The sequence below is a fragment of the Babylonia areolata genome, unplaced genomic scaffold (assembly GCF_041734735.1).
Source record: "Babylonia areolata isolate BAREFJ2019XMU unplaced genomic scaffold, ASM4173473v1 superscaf1, whole genome shotgun sequence".
NCBI classification, from domain to species: Eukaryota; Metazoa; Mollusca; class Gastropoda; order Neogastropoda; family Buccinidae; genus Babylonia; species Babylonia areolata.
This window is the reverse complement of record NW_027468365.1, coordinates 156770-173674: the sequence shown is the minus strand read 5'-3', so window position 1 is coordinate 173674 and position 16905 is coordinate 156770. Positions and strand designations below refer to the sequence as shown.

General features: G+C 37.3%; 1 protein-coding gene across 1 annotated transcript; it reads right to left on the bottom strand.

Annotated features, from left to right (window-relative positions):
* Positions 1-1674: 1674 nt before the first annotated feature.
* On the bottom strand, positions 1675-16444 carry LOC143278179 (14-3-3 protein beta/alpha-like). The gene is made up of 4 exons (XM_076583212.1): positions 16038-16444; positions 7891-8029; positions 3761-3924; positions 1675-1893 (listed from the first exon to the last, which is right to left on the bottom strand). The coding sequence occupies exons 1-4, from the start codon at positions 16350-16352 to the stop codon at positions 1690-1692; spliced, it is 822 nt and encodes a 273-aa protein (XP_076439327.1). The 5' UTR covers positions 16353-16444; the 3' UTR covers positions 1675-1689.
* Between the last annotated feature and the right edge of the window lie 461 nt (positions 16445-16905).

Here is a 16905-nt window from a genome sequence, read left to right as displayed (position 1 = left end):
AGCGGTGGGCCCGTCTTTTCACTGTTAGCCGCGCGAAATTTGGCCAAGCAGAGCAAACCAATAGGCCTAGTTTGCATCAGTTTGACATGGTACAGTATATGACACCAAATGTGAATTTTTAAGTTGCAAGATGAGTTTGATGATTGCCGAGAGCTTTAGTGTACTCTGAACGATGATTCTGAAGATAATTTTGAACTGTTTTAATGATTTTTGCGTGAGAACCTTGTAAAAATTGATTGAACTGAGTGACCTAAATATCGACTGCCTGAGTTTTGCCAACGGTGAGAGTGAAGTTGGTATAATGAATGTGCATCAATCGCTGGACCTCCAAAATCATGAATCAAACGCAGGACCTCTGAAATCGATACTGTCACTGAGTCAGTCTTAATTTCACTGATATTTATTGGCGTTCTGCACAATCTTCCTGATTGTGCTAGTTCAATGGAATATATTACTGATTTGGTTAAGTTTTAATATTACTGATTTGGTTAAGTTTTACCAAAGTTCTGAAGTTTCAAAGCTGCAAGATGAATTTGATGACTGTCGAAGTCGAAGCGTAATCTGAACGACTGTTCTGAAGATGATTTCTGCACAAGAATTTTGTAAAAGTCAACTGTACTGAGTGATCTAGACATCCACTGACCGAGTTTCACCAATATTAAGAGTGTAGTTGGTACTTCAGTGTGAATCAATTGCCGGACCTCCGAAATCGTGAATCGACTGCCGGACCTACAAAGTTGTGAATCGACCTCCGGACCTCCAAAATCGTGAACTGATCGCCAGACCGTCGGAATCGATACTGTCAGTCGTCGTTTGCACTGATATTAATTGGCATTCTGCACGATCTTCCTGATTTTTTCCAAGGTCAATGGGTTATATTTTTCTTTACAGAGAAATTACATGTGAGGTAGATTTGCTGTATGTTTTTGTTTGCTGTTGTTTTTCTCCACACCATCATAGGAAAACACATCATCCCTCAAAATGAAAAGACATAAAAATCAGCATGTTCATTGTTGCAACTTAAGTTGAGTAAGAAAAATAATAAAAAGAAGGTGTGTTAGAAGACACTGCAGACCAGACAAACTTATTCCAAAGAAAATCATACGTAAATAAAATAATTTTTTTCAAAGTTGACCAAATTTGACACATTTTACAAAGCAACATGAGCCTGGAAACAAAAATTCTTTTGCAACTTTATTATGTGTATAATGCAGGAAAAATAAACATGTGCAACTAAAGAAGGTAATTATATTTTTAATCTAGGTTTATAATTACCCACTATCGAAAATCACAAGTTATTCCCCTTGGCATAGGATTTCACAAGTGATAAGTGCTAGGCGACCTGGGTGTAAGAGGGTTAAAGAACGATCACACTCAGTCATATCGGCATACATCATTACGAATGAAGTCAATCGCCTGTTCAGACAAACAAATCAGCAACTCTGGTTCACAGTAAACACGCATACGATATGCTTTGGCTCAGTTTCATCACCTGAGACTTATTGTGAGACTCACACCCCAAACTGCACACAGAACATCAAGTATTTTGCAACACTACCAAATGGTTTACAACAAGGAACCAGGCGCGTAAACCTTGCTGGCCCAATATAAATCGGAAAAAATATTTTGATGTTGGTGACAAACAGGAACAAACTGCCACCGGTCAGTAAAAATGCGACAAAATTGTGGCTATGTACTGAGACCCAGTATGTTCAGCTGAGGAGCAGAGATAAACAGGGCATAGAACATGGGACCACAGATACAAAAAAATCCAACAAAACACCATGCAAGACTTACCGTGAGATTATCTCGTAACAGCTGCATGATCAAGGTGCTGTCTTTGTACGACTCTTCACTCAACTGGTCTAACTCCGAAATGGCATCATCAAAAGCCTGCAACACATACAGGCACTCCATGAACAGGCATTAGACTGATTCATTATCATTTAGGAATCTGTAAAAAGTTTCTTTTTTTTCTTCTTTTTTGGGGGATGGGTGGATGGGTAGGATTATGCAAATGTTGTAGTGTCATGGGAATTACAATGGAAAAAGTAACTCATCCAGTAACTTCACCAAATGAAGTAAATTTCCATCCAACAAACCAGTAGTCCTTGGGAAGCACCCTTACACCTTTGAGAAAACTCATATTGTAAGAGACAGGAAGATAATGGTAGCCACATGGGGGTATTTGATCCCATCTAAATAGCTGTGTTAAATGATCTGAAACAACGACAAAGGGTGGGAATCTATGACAGGCTGTTTAAGAACAATTAATTGAATGTAGTTTTCTGAGAGTGATAATTCCACACACACATGTATACACGTCAATTCTTCTTCTTCTTCTGCGTTTATGGGCTGCAACTCCCACGTTCACTTGTATATGCCCAAGTGGGCTTTTATGTGTATGACCGTTTTTAACCCACCATGTAGGCAGCTATACTCCGCTTTTGGGGGTGTGCATGCTGGGTATGTTCTTGTTTCCATAACCCACCGAACGCTGACATGGATTACAGGATCTTTAACGTGCGTACTTGATCTTCTGCTTGCGTATACACAAAGGAGGTTCAGGCACTGGCAGGTCTGCATATTTGTTGACCTGGGAGATCATAAAAATCTCCACCCTTTACCCACCAGGCGCCGTCTCCAGTGATTTGAACCCGGGACCTTCAGACTGAAAGTCCAATGCTTTAACCATTCGGCTATTGCGCCCGTCTACAAGTCAATGATAGTAAATTTTCCATGGACAAGACTTAGCTGGGAACATTAACCCTATTCACCTGTCTGCTTTTTCTGCAACTGCAAGAAATGCAAGCAGAAAATATACTGGACACAAAAGCAAAGGGTTGGAGTTGCAAATGATAAAATATCATATAAAACTGTTTTTGCAGATGTTCAACTTCAAGTCTTTCTCTAAATTTCTTTGTCGCTATTAATCTACTACTAAACAAAGAGAGTGCAAGTAAGCTGCAGACTATCTAAGAATAAGTAAGGCTGGCTGTTTACTATTAGTATTAGGCTATTAGCAACTTGAGTCGGTCGTCTAACCAACTTGTGGGCTGAATGTTTCCCCCTTTCATAGAACAAGGCAGCCTGGGTCCAACTGAAATATCACTGTTTAATGTCTGGGCATAACTGTCATAGTAATAGTTCTCATAAAACAATATTCATTACCACTTTAACCATGACTTTCCGGCTTGGATGCTCCAATACAAAAAGCAGTGCCTGCTTGCCAAGCACTGCTCAAAGAAACCAACCTCAAGGCAAAACAGCACCTGAAGAAACTGTCAGTTACTCTGATGCTCAACCATTTATTTCAATAATTCAAACCCTTCACTTCACATAGTGAACACTGAAGTAGTTGAGGCAAATCCAGCATTAACTTATTTCTTTTTATCTCACAGACGAAATGTCTTGAAATCTACTGTAAAAATACTAAAGATGGAAACTGGAAAACAACTGCATATTTAACTCATACAGAAACAACCTGACAGAATCTTTTCAAAACCAGATTTCAAGAATATCTGGACCCAGGTGCTCTTGTATTCTTCCTACATTTGTAACTGAATGCTATTCATTTAATGTGCAGCACACAAAAAAATCTGTGAAACAAATCCAAAATAAAAATTTCTGTAGACACACACATGATCACAGCTTGAAACAATGACAGACAGAAAAATGAAGGAAGAAAGATGAGATTGTGAGTGACCCCCCCCCACCCCCCTCCAAAAAAGGTATAACTCAGATATATAGGGCAGTTTACCTTTTTGGCCAGGTTGCAGGCCTTCTGTGGTTTATTCATGATTTCATAATAGAAAACAGAGTAGTTCAGTGCCAGTCCCAGACGAATGGGGTGAGTGGGAGCCATCTTGGCTTCAGCAATTTCAGTGGCCTTCTCGTACGCTCCTTCAGAGTTTTTCATGTGTGCTGAAACCAATCAATCAAGAAAACACTGAAGCAGAGAGAAAAGAGGTTTTATCACAGGGGAATCATTTGTCATAAATAGGAGGAGTTTGTATTATACTCCATGTTTGGTGATACATATACTGTACCATGCCAAACTGATACAAACTAGGCCCATCGGCTTGCTCTGCTTGGCCAAATTTCATGCGGCTAACAGTGAAAAGATGACCCGTCTTGCCTGGTCCTCTCTTAGCCAATCAAACACCTCTAAAAACTACAAGCAAAACAAAAACCAAAAAAAAAGGGAGGTGGGCCTGGGGGGGGGGGGGGGGGGGGGGGGTGGGGGGATGGGAATAAGGGGAAATAAATTTGAAACTTTATGGTTTGGGGGACAAATTGTTCATTTAAATTGTTTTTCACCTCCAGTTGTTTCTTCCTCAATTGTAAATTGCTTGGGGAAAAAAATTTGCTGGGCCTGAGATGCACGCTGTATGAACATAACACTAAACTGAAATTGAATAACACATTTTCTTGCAGTTTAAACTTACAGTAAAGAAAATCCCATAAAAAAAAGTTATCCCCCTTTCCAGGATTGTGACATACGCTCTATCCAACAAAGGAATCAAGAGAAGACATATATATATATATATATATATATATATATATATATATATATATATATAAAAGGGAGGGGCAAAATCATTAAAAACTGAGTTCTGTATTATGAAGTTGGAAAAAAAAGGAGAAGCAAAAACAAAAACAAATAAACAAAAAAAAAACAACAACAAAAAACAAAACAAAACAAAAAAAACAAACAAAAAAAAACAAAAAAAACCCACCCCGCAAAAAAGAGAAAAAAGAAAAGATAAAAACTTGATTGGCATTGAACCATGTAAGTTGTAACTTTGCAAGTTGCGCTCGGAAACAAGATCAACTCAAGACCAAAACAAAACTGAGCAGTGTTATCAAAAATTAACATCTAAAGTCGTTTGTTTTTTCTTTCTTTTTTTAGTGCGATAAATTCATTACTCTGTTAGAGGTGACAACACTGTTTAAATCATGTTACTTTGATAAATCTCCATTATCTAAGAATTCTTTTTAAGTTCATGGTAAAGGTGAAGCTGCCATCGCCTCAGGCATTGCAACATTGCCATTTTTACCAGATCTGCACAAATCAGTGTGGTGGCGCAAGGTCTACGGAAGCTGAGAAAGCTCTGCCCTAGGGGTGCCATCGATTCAATTAAAAAAAACAAAAAACAATAACGTTCATTCTACTTTTTTCTAGTTAATTCAGTATCCACTTTCAAATATTCACATGGTGTAGTAAGTATCGTTCTAACCAATCTAAGTGTTCCGACCAGAATTTTTAATTCTTTTCTTTTATTTGCAAACAAGAAAAATGATGTCAATCCGTCTTTAAACCCAATCGTTCAGGCAACAAACAGGGCAGAACCAAATAGATTTCCTTGAATCGGAACCTCAGCAATATAAACCATTCACAATTCAGAATCAGACACATGGCTTAACCAAGAAGATTTTATGGCTTTCCACAATGTTTATATCACATCCAGTATTGACAAAGTATTTCTAAGAGAAAATGAATTTGTTCATATTTACCACAGACACACGAACACTGGGTTATCACCCAGACTCGCTTTGTTTGCATGAGTACAAAAAACATCAACATAAAACAGGTTGTAAGATTATGATAACAATCACAACTCTTGCAGACAATATGTATTATGTAAGTGAATGACTGTCACAACAATGGCAAATGTGGGCACAATCAACATAAAACAAGAGGCAGAGCCTTCAAGACTCACTTGTGATACACTTTAAAAAAAAATCCAAGCTTTTTATGTATTGAGTATAATGCATTTACTGTTATATTTATATTTTTTATATTCTCTAAACTTGGCACTTTGATCTGGTATTCGACTCAACAAAAGATCTGTCATTATTTTCATTTTTTGTTCAAACAGGAACTTCTTTTGCTAAGCATGAAAGTTTTGTTTATTGCAAACGTTTTGCTGCAGGCAGTAAAACAAGGGAAATTACTCTGCTGGGGGACTTAGTTTGCTTTAAACTGATCTTTCTCATCTTAAACATTACATTTTGAAATTATACTCAATAAATAAAAGCTTGGATGTTTTTTAAAAAGTGCATCATAAGTGAGTCTTGAAGGCCTTGCCTCTCTTGTTTCAAAATGTAATGTTTAAGATGAGAAAGATCAGTTTAAAGCAAATTAACTCCCCCTAGCATTACAGAGTAACTTCCCTTTTTTTACTATCTGCACCAAAACGTTTGCAAAATAAATAAAACTCCCATGCTTAGCAAAAGAAGTTCCTGTTTGAACAAAAAATGATAATAATGACTGCTCTAGCTGTTGGGTCAGAATATCAGATCAAAGTGCCAAGTTTAGAGAATACAAAAAATATAAATATAACAGTAAATGCAGTTTGCATATAATTAGGCTTCATTCTTTATTTTTTTGTGCCCATCCCAGAGGCGCAATATTGTTTTAAACAAGATGACTGGAAAGAACTGAATTTTTCCTATTTTTATGCCAAATTTGGTGTCAACTGACAAAGTAGTTGCAGAGAAAATGTCAATGTTAAAGTTTACCACGGACACACAGACACACACACAGACAACCGAACACCGGGTTAAAACATAGACTCACTTGTTTACACAAGTGAGTCAAAAATGATCAGAAACTGCAGTCAAGCTTTATGACATCAAAGACTTTTCCCAAAAGAAAAAGAAACTCTTTAAGTTTAATCAATTAATGACACTAAATCAAATGACTAACTCAGTCAATGCAGCATGTGGGCTGACAAAAATCATCTAATGTGCATGCTGTTTTGCTTTCCCTGCAAACAGGTCTGTTCTGACCAGTGACAAAGAGCGTGGCAAAATTGATACGTTTGCACATTCAACCCTGGGTTTCATGAAAATCACAATTATTGGCTCCTGTCCTAACCATGGCAGTAATCAGTGACAACAGTTCTCTGATGTCCACAGCACGCCCCCTTCATTGCTCTCCGACTAGCCTAAGACCTATTGATTTACACCACTGGCCAGTGCCCAGTCCCTTTCCTTCTTCTACCCCACTTCCCACTCCTTCAAACTACAGGCTTATAGTCATACCCACCCATCTCTCTGTCACTGTCAGCCACTCAAAAATGATGTATGCTGAGACTGAACAATGTTGCTTTGCGTTTCATCGTTATGGTTGTGTAATCATGTTCAAACAAATCAGAAAAAGAGATTCATCTACATCACTGTGCCTATCCATAATCATTTGCACAGCCTGCAAAGTTGTGTAGATCTGCTGACTAAGACCACTGTCTTTGCTTTTTTGCATTCGAAGCAAACCCCCTTCCAGGTTCATTCCAAGTGGTCCAGTTAGAAAATCATTATCAAGAAGAAAGGGGTCTTCCACCTGATGTATATTAAGTTAAGTCGTATTTTTATCATCCAGACACACCAAATTAACCATTCAAAATATGTTTATGGTCACTGAACCAAACTCTGGTAAAGGAAAAATGATGCAGTACATCAGTGGACATCTTACATACAATACAGCAACACTTTCTGTAGTACGTCCGCTGACATAGGCACTGAACAGGAAAAAAATGTTGTGATGTTAGAAACTTTACATGCATGTTTTGAAATTTATGTTTGCTTTCATCTACTCTGAAGTAAGTTCTGTTTTTTGAGTGTCAAACTGAAACAGTAAATACCTTTAGTTTATCTGGTCAGAGTCAGTTGTGAAATACTCAAATAGTCTAAACTCTCTACTGAAAAATAATTTCAGCCATGAAACCGATTTTTTTCATTTTAATTTTTTTTTTAATAATAAACTTTCAGTGTTAAACTTATAAAAGAAAATATAACACTCAGATTCTGGACCAAATACATAATCATGAGGCGTTCAATTTCACCTGAAACACCATGGTAAAATATCCAAATATCATGTCCCTCTACCTTCTTTGTCCTGGGACAATGTCACTTCAGACAGGTAGCGGAAGTAGTCACCCTTCATTTTCAGGTAGAACACCCTGCTGTCTTCCTGGTCACTGGAGCTGTCCTGTGAGCTGTCAATCAGGTACTTGTCCAACAATTCCTAAAGACACACACACACACACACACTATAAATCAACAAGCCTACAACTGATTCAAAGCTCCAGAGCAATATCCCTGTAATCCAGCACAAGAACTGTACAACAGAAAAATAAAAGACACTGCTGCAAGTACTATTTTTATCTTGCAACTGGACAACCCTATCTTAATCTTGCATTTTCTGATTTTGTCACCTTTAGGACCTTGACTATTTCAGTATTTGACCACTAATTGACTAAACATGACTTTTGAAAAGGTTGGCATGTTATGCTACAATCTATCAAATTTAATGAACATTAGAAGACAGGAAAGGCAAGGCCTTCACGACTCACTTGTGGTATACACTAAATGGAAAAAAAAAAGAGAAAACAGTAATAATAATGAATCTTATATTAAGTTATGAAAATCAGTTTGCTGAAATGTATTAGAACTCTGTTATTATAATTAGGTAGCGGCAGCCCCCATGGCCGATGCCGGGAAACCTATGAACGCCTAAAAAATTGACTAATTTTGAAGTGCATTTTCTCAAATTTGATTTCATTTTGTGAAAAACTATCCAACTGAAATAATCGTTTATCATCCATAATTTTAATTTTTATTGTGTTTGCTTTATGCAATGCGTGCATGAGTTCGCGGATGGAAGAAAAAAAGTGTACTGTAACGCGAAATAGCGATCCTTGTTCAATGGCGGCCGGCGTCTTTCTGAGCGCGACACAGTTAGTTTCAACCACATAGTGGAAAAAATCGCATCCGTTGTTTTCCATTCATTGGTTACTGTTCGAAAAACTGGGAGCCGTGAAAGGCGAAAGTTCAAGGAGAACTTTCGTGTGTTTTTTTCCAAGCCTTGGGCGAAGTAGGGTAGTTAGATCTGAGCGCAAAGTTACGGGAATTTTTCGGCTATCTTTCAACGCCTCGCGCAGTTCGAAAATGAAATCTGACCCTACGGGTTACTGTATGAGCGGTAAAGAGCATTTTCTGCTGATTTCAATGGTATCCGAAACTAATATTTTTGATCCATGAGCAATTTGCTCAAGCGATTCAAAAGCAGGTACCCCTCTTCGTCAGTTGCGTCGGCCCAATCAACATTCGACACAGGAGAGCGGCACTTCAGCTAACACAAAAATGGCATTGTTTCTCCAGAAAATCTTAAGTTTCATCGGTAAGTTTTATATTATTTTTGAAAACGAATGTCTTTAGCACTTTCATGCACAATATTGAGCTGAAATTCTCTGAATCAGGATTTTGATCGATGTCAGTAACTGAGCAGCTTGGATCTATTTCATAAGTGTTTTCGTAACGTGACACCGTGTTTCAATCGGAACACGATTTATTTTTTTCGGAGTAAAACACACAAAAACTATTGATACAGAATGAAAAATGGACATGTTAAAACGGAGCCCATGAATTCCAATTACTAATATTTGATTGATTTTTGCTTTAGTAAGCAAAATATTACCTGGGTCTAAAACCGGAAGTGCTCGGGACAGCATTAGCGTCGTCTGCTACAGACTCGGTTTGTGTTGAATAAGTGAGTAAACAAATTGGAATATGGTTTCTTTTTCATTCAGCATCACACAAAACTCAAGTCTGATATTCTAGTTGCATTTAGCTTCTATAGCTGTGAAACTTTATCTCAATATATACAGACAGATAGATACTATGCTCTCACATTCCAGAAAGAACAAGAACACCAATTCATACTAACCCCTCCCCCCCCCCCCTTTCTCCTCTGCAAACTTCACTTTCATAATTAGCTGAGAGTTGTATAGCCATTCCCCTCCTTTGTCTCTGAGAATCTCCCACCAATGGTAAGGAGAGGGGAGGGGGTTGTCAATGGTTGTGGCAAACTTGGCACTGAGCCAAATCACTGACCACTTGCTCTGGCTGAGAATCCCTGACTGCTGACAGTGATATAACCCACCATCTCCTCCCTCCAGTCATCCCCCTTCCCCATTTCTTTCCTGTCAGTGGAGTAGGTGTGTGCGTGTGTGTGTGTGAGAGAGAGAGCCAGAGCAAGTTTGCATTTGCACATGTATGCTTGTGAGTATGTGTATGTCTGAGTATGAAAAAAGTGTAATGTGAAGAGATATATGACTAATTTGAACAGTGCAGGCAACATCCTGTTTCTTCAAAAATTTAACACCAATTTTTAACAAACTAAAATTAGTAAAAAGAAAATCAGTACAATAACACCCATAGCCTAAGTTGTACATCAGGTTCAGTCAAGTCAAACTATATAACACTACCAGGAATCCAGCCATTAAGATAGTATAATTGTGTGTGTGTGTGTGTGTGTGTGTGTGTGTGTGTGTGCGCGCGCGGGGGGGGGGGGGGGGGGGGGGGGGGGTCATGTAACCCATGATATGCTGTGCATCTAGACTGCATGAAACAGAAAACAAAGGGAAGTAAACACATATTTCATGAAATGATAAAATGCAAAATACCATGCACATATTGTGAATGAAATATTCAGTTTGATATATATCTAAGACATGCATTCTCACATACACACACAAATAAAGATGAGTACACAAAATATATATCAAAGAATAAGATACTAAGTATGATGTGCATATTAACAATAAAATATTTAATGTAAGTAATCATATACATGTATACATAAGACATTAAGTAATACTTTCATCTCAGTCATGAAATGTAGCACACTGAAGTGGAATTTCTGAGTAAATAATCGCATGCAACAAAGACATCCATAAGATGAACAGTACAAGTAGATGGCAAAGTTCTTGTCAGCAATTGGAAAGGACAGACCCCTAAAAATTCAGCCTCAATTGTCAAAGCATAAGTTGATGCTGCAACTGAGTTATTGTGTGAAAGGTAAGTGCGGCCATTTTGTTCAGTGCGGTGAATTTTGTGTTGCTGTTGAATGAATGCTTACCTGTTAGTATGCCATTTTATAATTCTGTTATCACAGTGTTTTCCTCCCACTCAAAACACTCAGAAATTGACAAAAGCCTAAACATATATTAAACTGAGAGCTCTGGTTTTGGTTTTAAGTTTTAAATTGAACATAACATTTGTTCTTTCTTATGAGCTGATCTGTGTATCTAACATGTTGCAGAAACAGCTGCTTATGGCAGGGTTTGCAAGACCTATTCCATGATCCAAAAAGGCCAGTATGAACATCTCAGGTAGTGAGCAGCATGTTATTGCTGATGCCAGGAAACCTGTGAGTGCCAAAAAATGAGAGATTTTTTGGTGTGCATTTTCTCTTGTGAATGCCATTTTGTGAAGAAATAAAGGTGCATCATCCACCTTTTATTTCTTATTTATTGTGTTTCTTCTATAATGAAATGCATGACTGGGTTCATGGATGGAAGAAAAAACTAGAGAGCTGAAAGAAAATAGATTCATATATCTGTCATTTTTGCTAGCAACTTATGTAATATTTGCTCCCTCCTGGGAACCTTTGTTGTGGAATGCCCCATCAACCTACCCATTCTGTATAATGCTCTCAAGTTGCATTCATTTAAAAATTTGTAGTAATTTTGAAGCAGATGATCAGCCTTGACCACTGGTAACTTATTGTGGCTGCAACTTCAATATTTTTTTCAAAAACAAAAATTTTGAAGAAGTCTCATCTGCAGCATGCACCCTTTTTTAATGAGAAAATCAGGTATCATTCCTTTTCTGCCAACTTTAGAGGGAAGTTTTAAGGTTGATTTTAATTTATTTTGAAAGCTGACATTTCACTTAATACACACACAAAATTTCATGGTCCTACTTGTGACAGGTACTGAAATATTTATCTTTGCAGCATGCTACCCCAATAAACAGTCTTTTTTCCACTGGTCAAATTGAAGATTTTTCAAAGTTTGAGACTCTGATACTTAAAATTCAGTCAACTGTCCTGCCTGAAAAAAATTCAGTGCACTTTCTGTGATGTAATCTGCAAGATATTTTATTTTGAAATGCAACTGTCTATTCGTTTCAGTGCTGTAGACCTTCAAAGTTGCTATTCTGTACACATTGACACGTCTTGATTTTCTATTTCCTCCTACTTTGACAGACATATTTTCCAGTTTCTTTGCTGCTGAAGTGTTAGTGTTTTCTTGTGCAATATACCATTATCATATGGTTTTTAAAAGTATATGAGTTTTCATTACAGTACCCTCATGGACAGTATAATATAACTGTGAAAATGTGAGAATATTAAGTACTAACAGCATGTACACATCGTCACATCTTTAAAATGGAATATCTTCAGAACCAATCAAGATATTCACTTACTTTTTTTTTTGTTTTTCTTATATTGTCATGTTGTTTGCCAAAAATCACATTTCAGTCATTGTAATGAATATTTAAATTTTCACTGCCGCCACCTATTATAATTACATAAAGCTTCCCGTTAAAAAAAAGAAAAAGAAAAAAAAAAGTTCCATGCAGATTCGAACAGAAGATGTTCGAACTCTGTTATTATAATAACAGAAGATGTTCGAATCGAGAATGAGTGGTTTTATCCACTGTGCTGACACGGCTTCAACAATGACGTTAAAAAATTATCATTTGAGCATGTTATTTTAGTGGAATAAATCGACAATGGTAATCGAAGTGACAACGCTGTTTACATCATGTTATTTGGTCTATCTCGGGCACTTAAGAAGTCCGAGGTAATGGACACATTCCCATCACTTCAAGAAGCTCTTTTCACTCACTAAGAAACTATGACACCGTCCGTTCAATTTCTCTTTTCTGTTCATTCTAGTTTCTTCAGCATCCACTTTAAAACATTCATATGCAGTAAACGAGTCAATAATTATTGAAGAAATTCTTTTACTTTGGCAGTGAAGAGATGTTGCCATCGCATCAAGCTTGACATATTTTTTGTCAAGATCTGCACAGACCTGTGTTGAAAAGGTTGACCTGAACTCCATGAAACAGTCGATTCGAATTTTCTTTTATGTTCATTTGAGTTAATTTAATGTCCACTTATAAATATATTCATATGCAGTAAACACGTCAATAATGTAGTTACTAAGTTAGTATCACTGTATCAGTATCATGAGTATGTGTTCTGTCCAGAATTTTTATTTCTTTCCTTTTAATTGCAAACAAGAAAAACAAGGTCATGGCATCCTCTTAACACAATGCCTACATTCCGGCAGCTGCAAAGAGGTAACAGTGTTTTCTGAAGCCGGATCGAGCATCAATAATATAAACTGTTAATAATTCAGAAATAGCCTAAATTCAGTAGACGTTCAAGTTCAACCTATTATTGGTATGACTGTGAAGATTTTTTTTTTTCAAAACTGTGTACTTAAAGCTGAATATGGTATTGGTAAACAAAGTATTTTCAGAGAAAATGACAATGTAAAAGTTTACCATGGACACACAGACATACATACATACACACACACGGACAACCTAACGCCGGGTTATAACATAAACTCACTTTGTATGTATACACAAGCGCGTCAAAACGTACACAAATCTACAAGCTCTATCATGCTTTGAAAAGTTTTGGATTTTGTCATTGTATGACCATGAACTTTGATCCCTGACACTGAACCTGTTTTGGTTCTCTCACCATGACCACACAGTTATAAGTCTGTTACTATCAGTATCAATTATCAATATCATAGGATTAAAAAACAAAACAAAACAATGTTGACAGGATATAAGAATGCATCTCACTTTCACAGGTCTACATTTTCTAACAAATCTTCTCTCTTTTTAAAATTTATTTTAAAAAATTATATATATTTTTTTTCTTTTAGAAAGGCTTAAATATTAAGTTGGGGGATGGCCATGTGCATGCTTGTCTAAGACTGAGACTGAGACAAACTGATACCTCACAACTATAAGCAAAAGCTGAGTACAATACATTCACATACAAGTCACTTTCAGACTTTGTCAGCCCTCTATAAAGCAAGTAAATTACTCACACTGGCCATCTATTTTTTCCCACCTGAGACTGAATAAAATCCAGTAAGTTGCCAATGGTGAGTAGTGTAAAAAAAAAAAAAAAAAAAAAAAAAAATCCAAAGACTACCTGCCTGCCCGTACAGTTTTCTTGTCTATCAACAACAGCAAGTGAGCAACATTTCTCCCAGACTTAAGTTTGTTCATCCACAAGGAAGTTTCTAGGAACAAAAATATCTTACAGGAGTATCAACAGAATTCATGCTGTTCTTGTTCTGATTTAATCTTAAGGAAGAGGAGCATGGGTACATTTACTGTTTTGATATCAGCAGCTTTGTCAGCAGCTGTCTTCATATTGTTTTCTTTCACTCCTTTATGTTTTCCTGAACACAGTGACAAAGGAAATATGGGGGAGGGAGGGCAGAGGATGCTTCTAGTATGGGAAAAACTTCTTCACAGCAGATAATGTTAGTATACTGTCAGACTCAAGCTGTAGCCTGACAGTGACACATGATTTTGACTCATCAGTTTTCTAAATGTTCAACTAGATATTTTATTATTTCCCCAGAACCAGTCACTATAAGTGGGCTTGTGAAGTCACTGAAAGTGGGCCTATGAATGTCACTGTAAATGGGCTTGTGTGCATAATAAAACAGTCAAAACATGTAATCTTGGTATTTTACCATAAACCACCACTGCCAGTTTTGAAATGACTAATTCTCAGGTGTAAAAAGTTCAAGAAGGAGAACCAACAGCAATCAGATCACAATTTTCTAGTCATAATCTACATGGGTCAAACTGAACATCGAATCATGATTCATACTGAGCATTCAAATTTCAATCATCTACTGATCGAGGATAGGCGCCATATAAGTACCCACATCATATATCGTGCAACTCCAATGACTCAGAATGTCACCCATTTAATTTAAACTTTGAAAGAACCCCAGTGGAGAATGGGCCAAGAGGTCACAGTCTGCCCAGGAATTGAGGAAGTGAGAAAATCTGGGTGAACAGGTTTGAATTCCACTCTTGTCACTATTTTTTGCCCTTTCACTCAACCTTGAGCATTGATCAGAAGTGAACGTTTGTCATTTAGATGATAAACTGAGATCCCGTGTGCACCATGGACATAGCGCATGTAAAAGAACCCATAGTGACAAAAGGGTTGACCCTGGCAAAATTCTGTAGAAAAATCCCCTTTGATAATGATAGGAAAATAAATACAGTTGCAGATAAAAAAAATAAAACAACTTAAACCATCACCACCAGAAAAAAAAAAAAAAAGCAGTGGTGCTCACTGCAGCTTGATTTTCACACTGAGAATTCTGTAGACAAAAGAATATTAACATGTGATATATCCACCAACATGACAGGTCTTCCCAAAATTCAGTGCATGTAGCATCTTGTTCTTGAGCTATAGTCTATACAGATTATCATCAATCATATTTATAGGGCCCCCTCGAATACACTTCAACAGAATAGAATGTGAGATATGGTGGAACATACTTGAAGAAACAGGCCAGTTCAGCCAGGTTAGTTCTGATAGTACTCATGCTGATGGTAGACTAGAGCGAATGCAAGTAACAGTTATAATACTACTCAGAAGCACTAGTACTATGACAATATATATCCACAATTTTCCCCTCAAGATGGAATGAGTATAGAGTAGTGTTCATAACATGGCGTGGGCGTTCATTCTGCCAGATGAATGACGGGTAACTAAGAAATGTGATATGACCTGATACAATTTCTAATTTAATACAAAATAATAAGCCTAGCTATAAAATGTCATTATCAATATTCACAATAGTGGTAACATAATGAAATGTGGCATTCTTATAAGTTTTTAATTTTCTTCATATGGCTGTGAAATAAAAATCAGTGATCAACTTCCTTATAATTAATATAAGTAATATAACTTGGATGCTCGTCTGATCAGAAAGGCGAGACAAGACAGTTGGCCAAAAAGAACCTTGCACTGCACTGCACTGCACTGCACAGCGCACACACACACACACACACGCACGCACGCACATACATTCACAGACCGGTAATGACACAAATCCCCGAGATCATTATGGAATGCAACGAATGTCTACTGGAATGACTCAGAAGAGCAAACATACCAACACATCGTTGCAGGTCGATATCAGCTCCAATTCGATTTTTTCTTTATATTTTTTTGTCATGTTCTGCTTCTTCTCGGAGGCTTCGGTTTTAGCCTCGATACTGGACATAACCCTCCACGACGAGCGTCGGGCACCGACGACATTCTTGTACGCAACCGACAGTAGATTTCTCTCGTCGTTGCTGAGGACACACTTACTGTCACCGGAGCTCTCTTCCACCAAATCTTTCATGTATTTCGCCATATCATCGTAACGTTCAGCTTGCTCGGCAAGCTTTGCCTTATTTACATATAAATCTTTTTTTGAAGACATGTTTCCTGTTGTGGCATGCGATGTACACTTCGCTACCAACTGGATTGATAAAGAGTATCCAAAATGGCCGACGTAATGCCTACTTTCTCGTCAGTGCTGAATATACTGAGATTTAAAAAAACTGAAAGTTTATCTTATTCTTGTACTCTGAAATTAAGTATTTGAAAAACACCATTTTTTCTATGGATGTGATACAATGATCATCCTCGGGACAGGGTGTTTAATATTTGGGAACTATTTATGTGGCGAAGTGGCGCATGCACTTACAGTCATTTGCAAGTATTCATCCGCGTGACTCCGAAACCCCATGAGTCTTGCTGGTTGACGTCATGGTATCCATGGCAATAAATGATCACACTTCAATTTTCAAATTATTACATTTCGATGATACTAGAGGACAAGTGATCGAACGTAACATGTTAGAGAATTGTGTAGAATTAACTAAATTCCATGCTGAATGTGGTTTTGGTTTTATCTTTTTACTGCAACTGTCTACAAAAAAACCTCTCTTTGCCGGCACCTTGTGTGCGCGAGAACGCCCGTGTACATGTAT

Coding starts and splice junctions, on each gene's coding strand:
- LOC143278179 (XM_076583212.1), bottom strand. CDS start 16,352: ATGTCTTCAAAAAAAGATTTATATGTAAATAAGGCAAAGCTTGCCGAG. Junction 3,925..7,890: donor ATTGTCCCAGGACAAAGAAG/GTAGAGGGACAT, acceptor GATTGGTTTCAG/CACACATGAAAAACTCTGAA. Junction 1,894..3,760: donor CCTGCAACCTGGCCAAAAAG/GTAAACTGCCCT, acceptor TATGTGTTGCAG/GCTTTTGATGATGCCATTTC.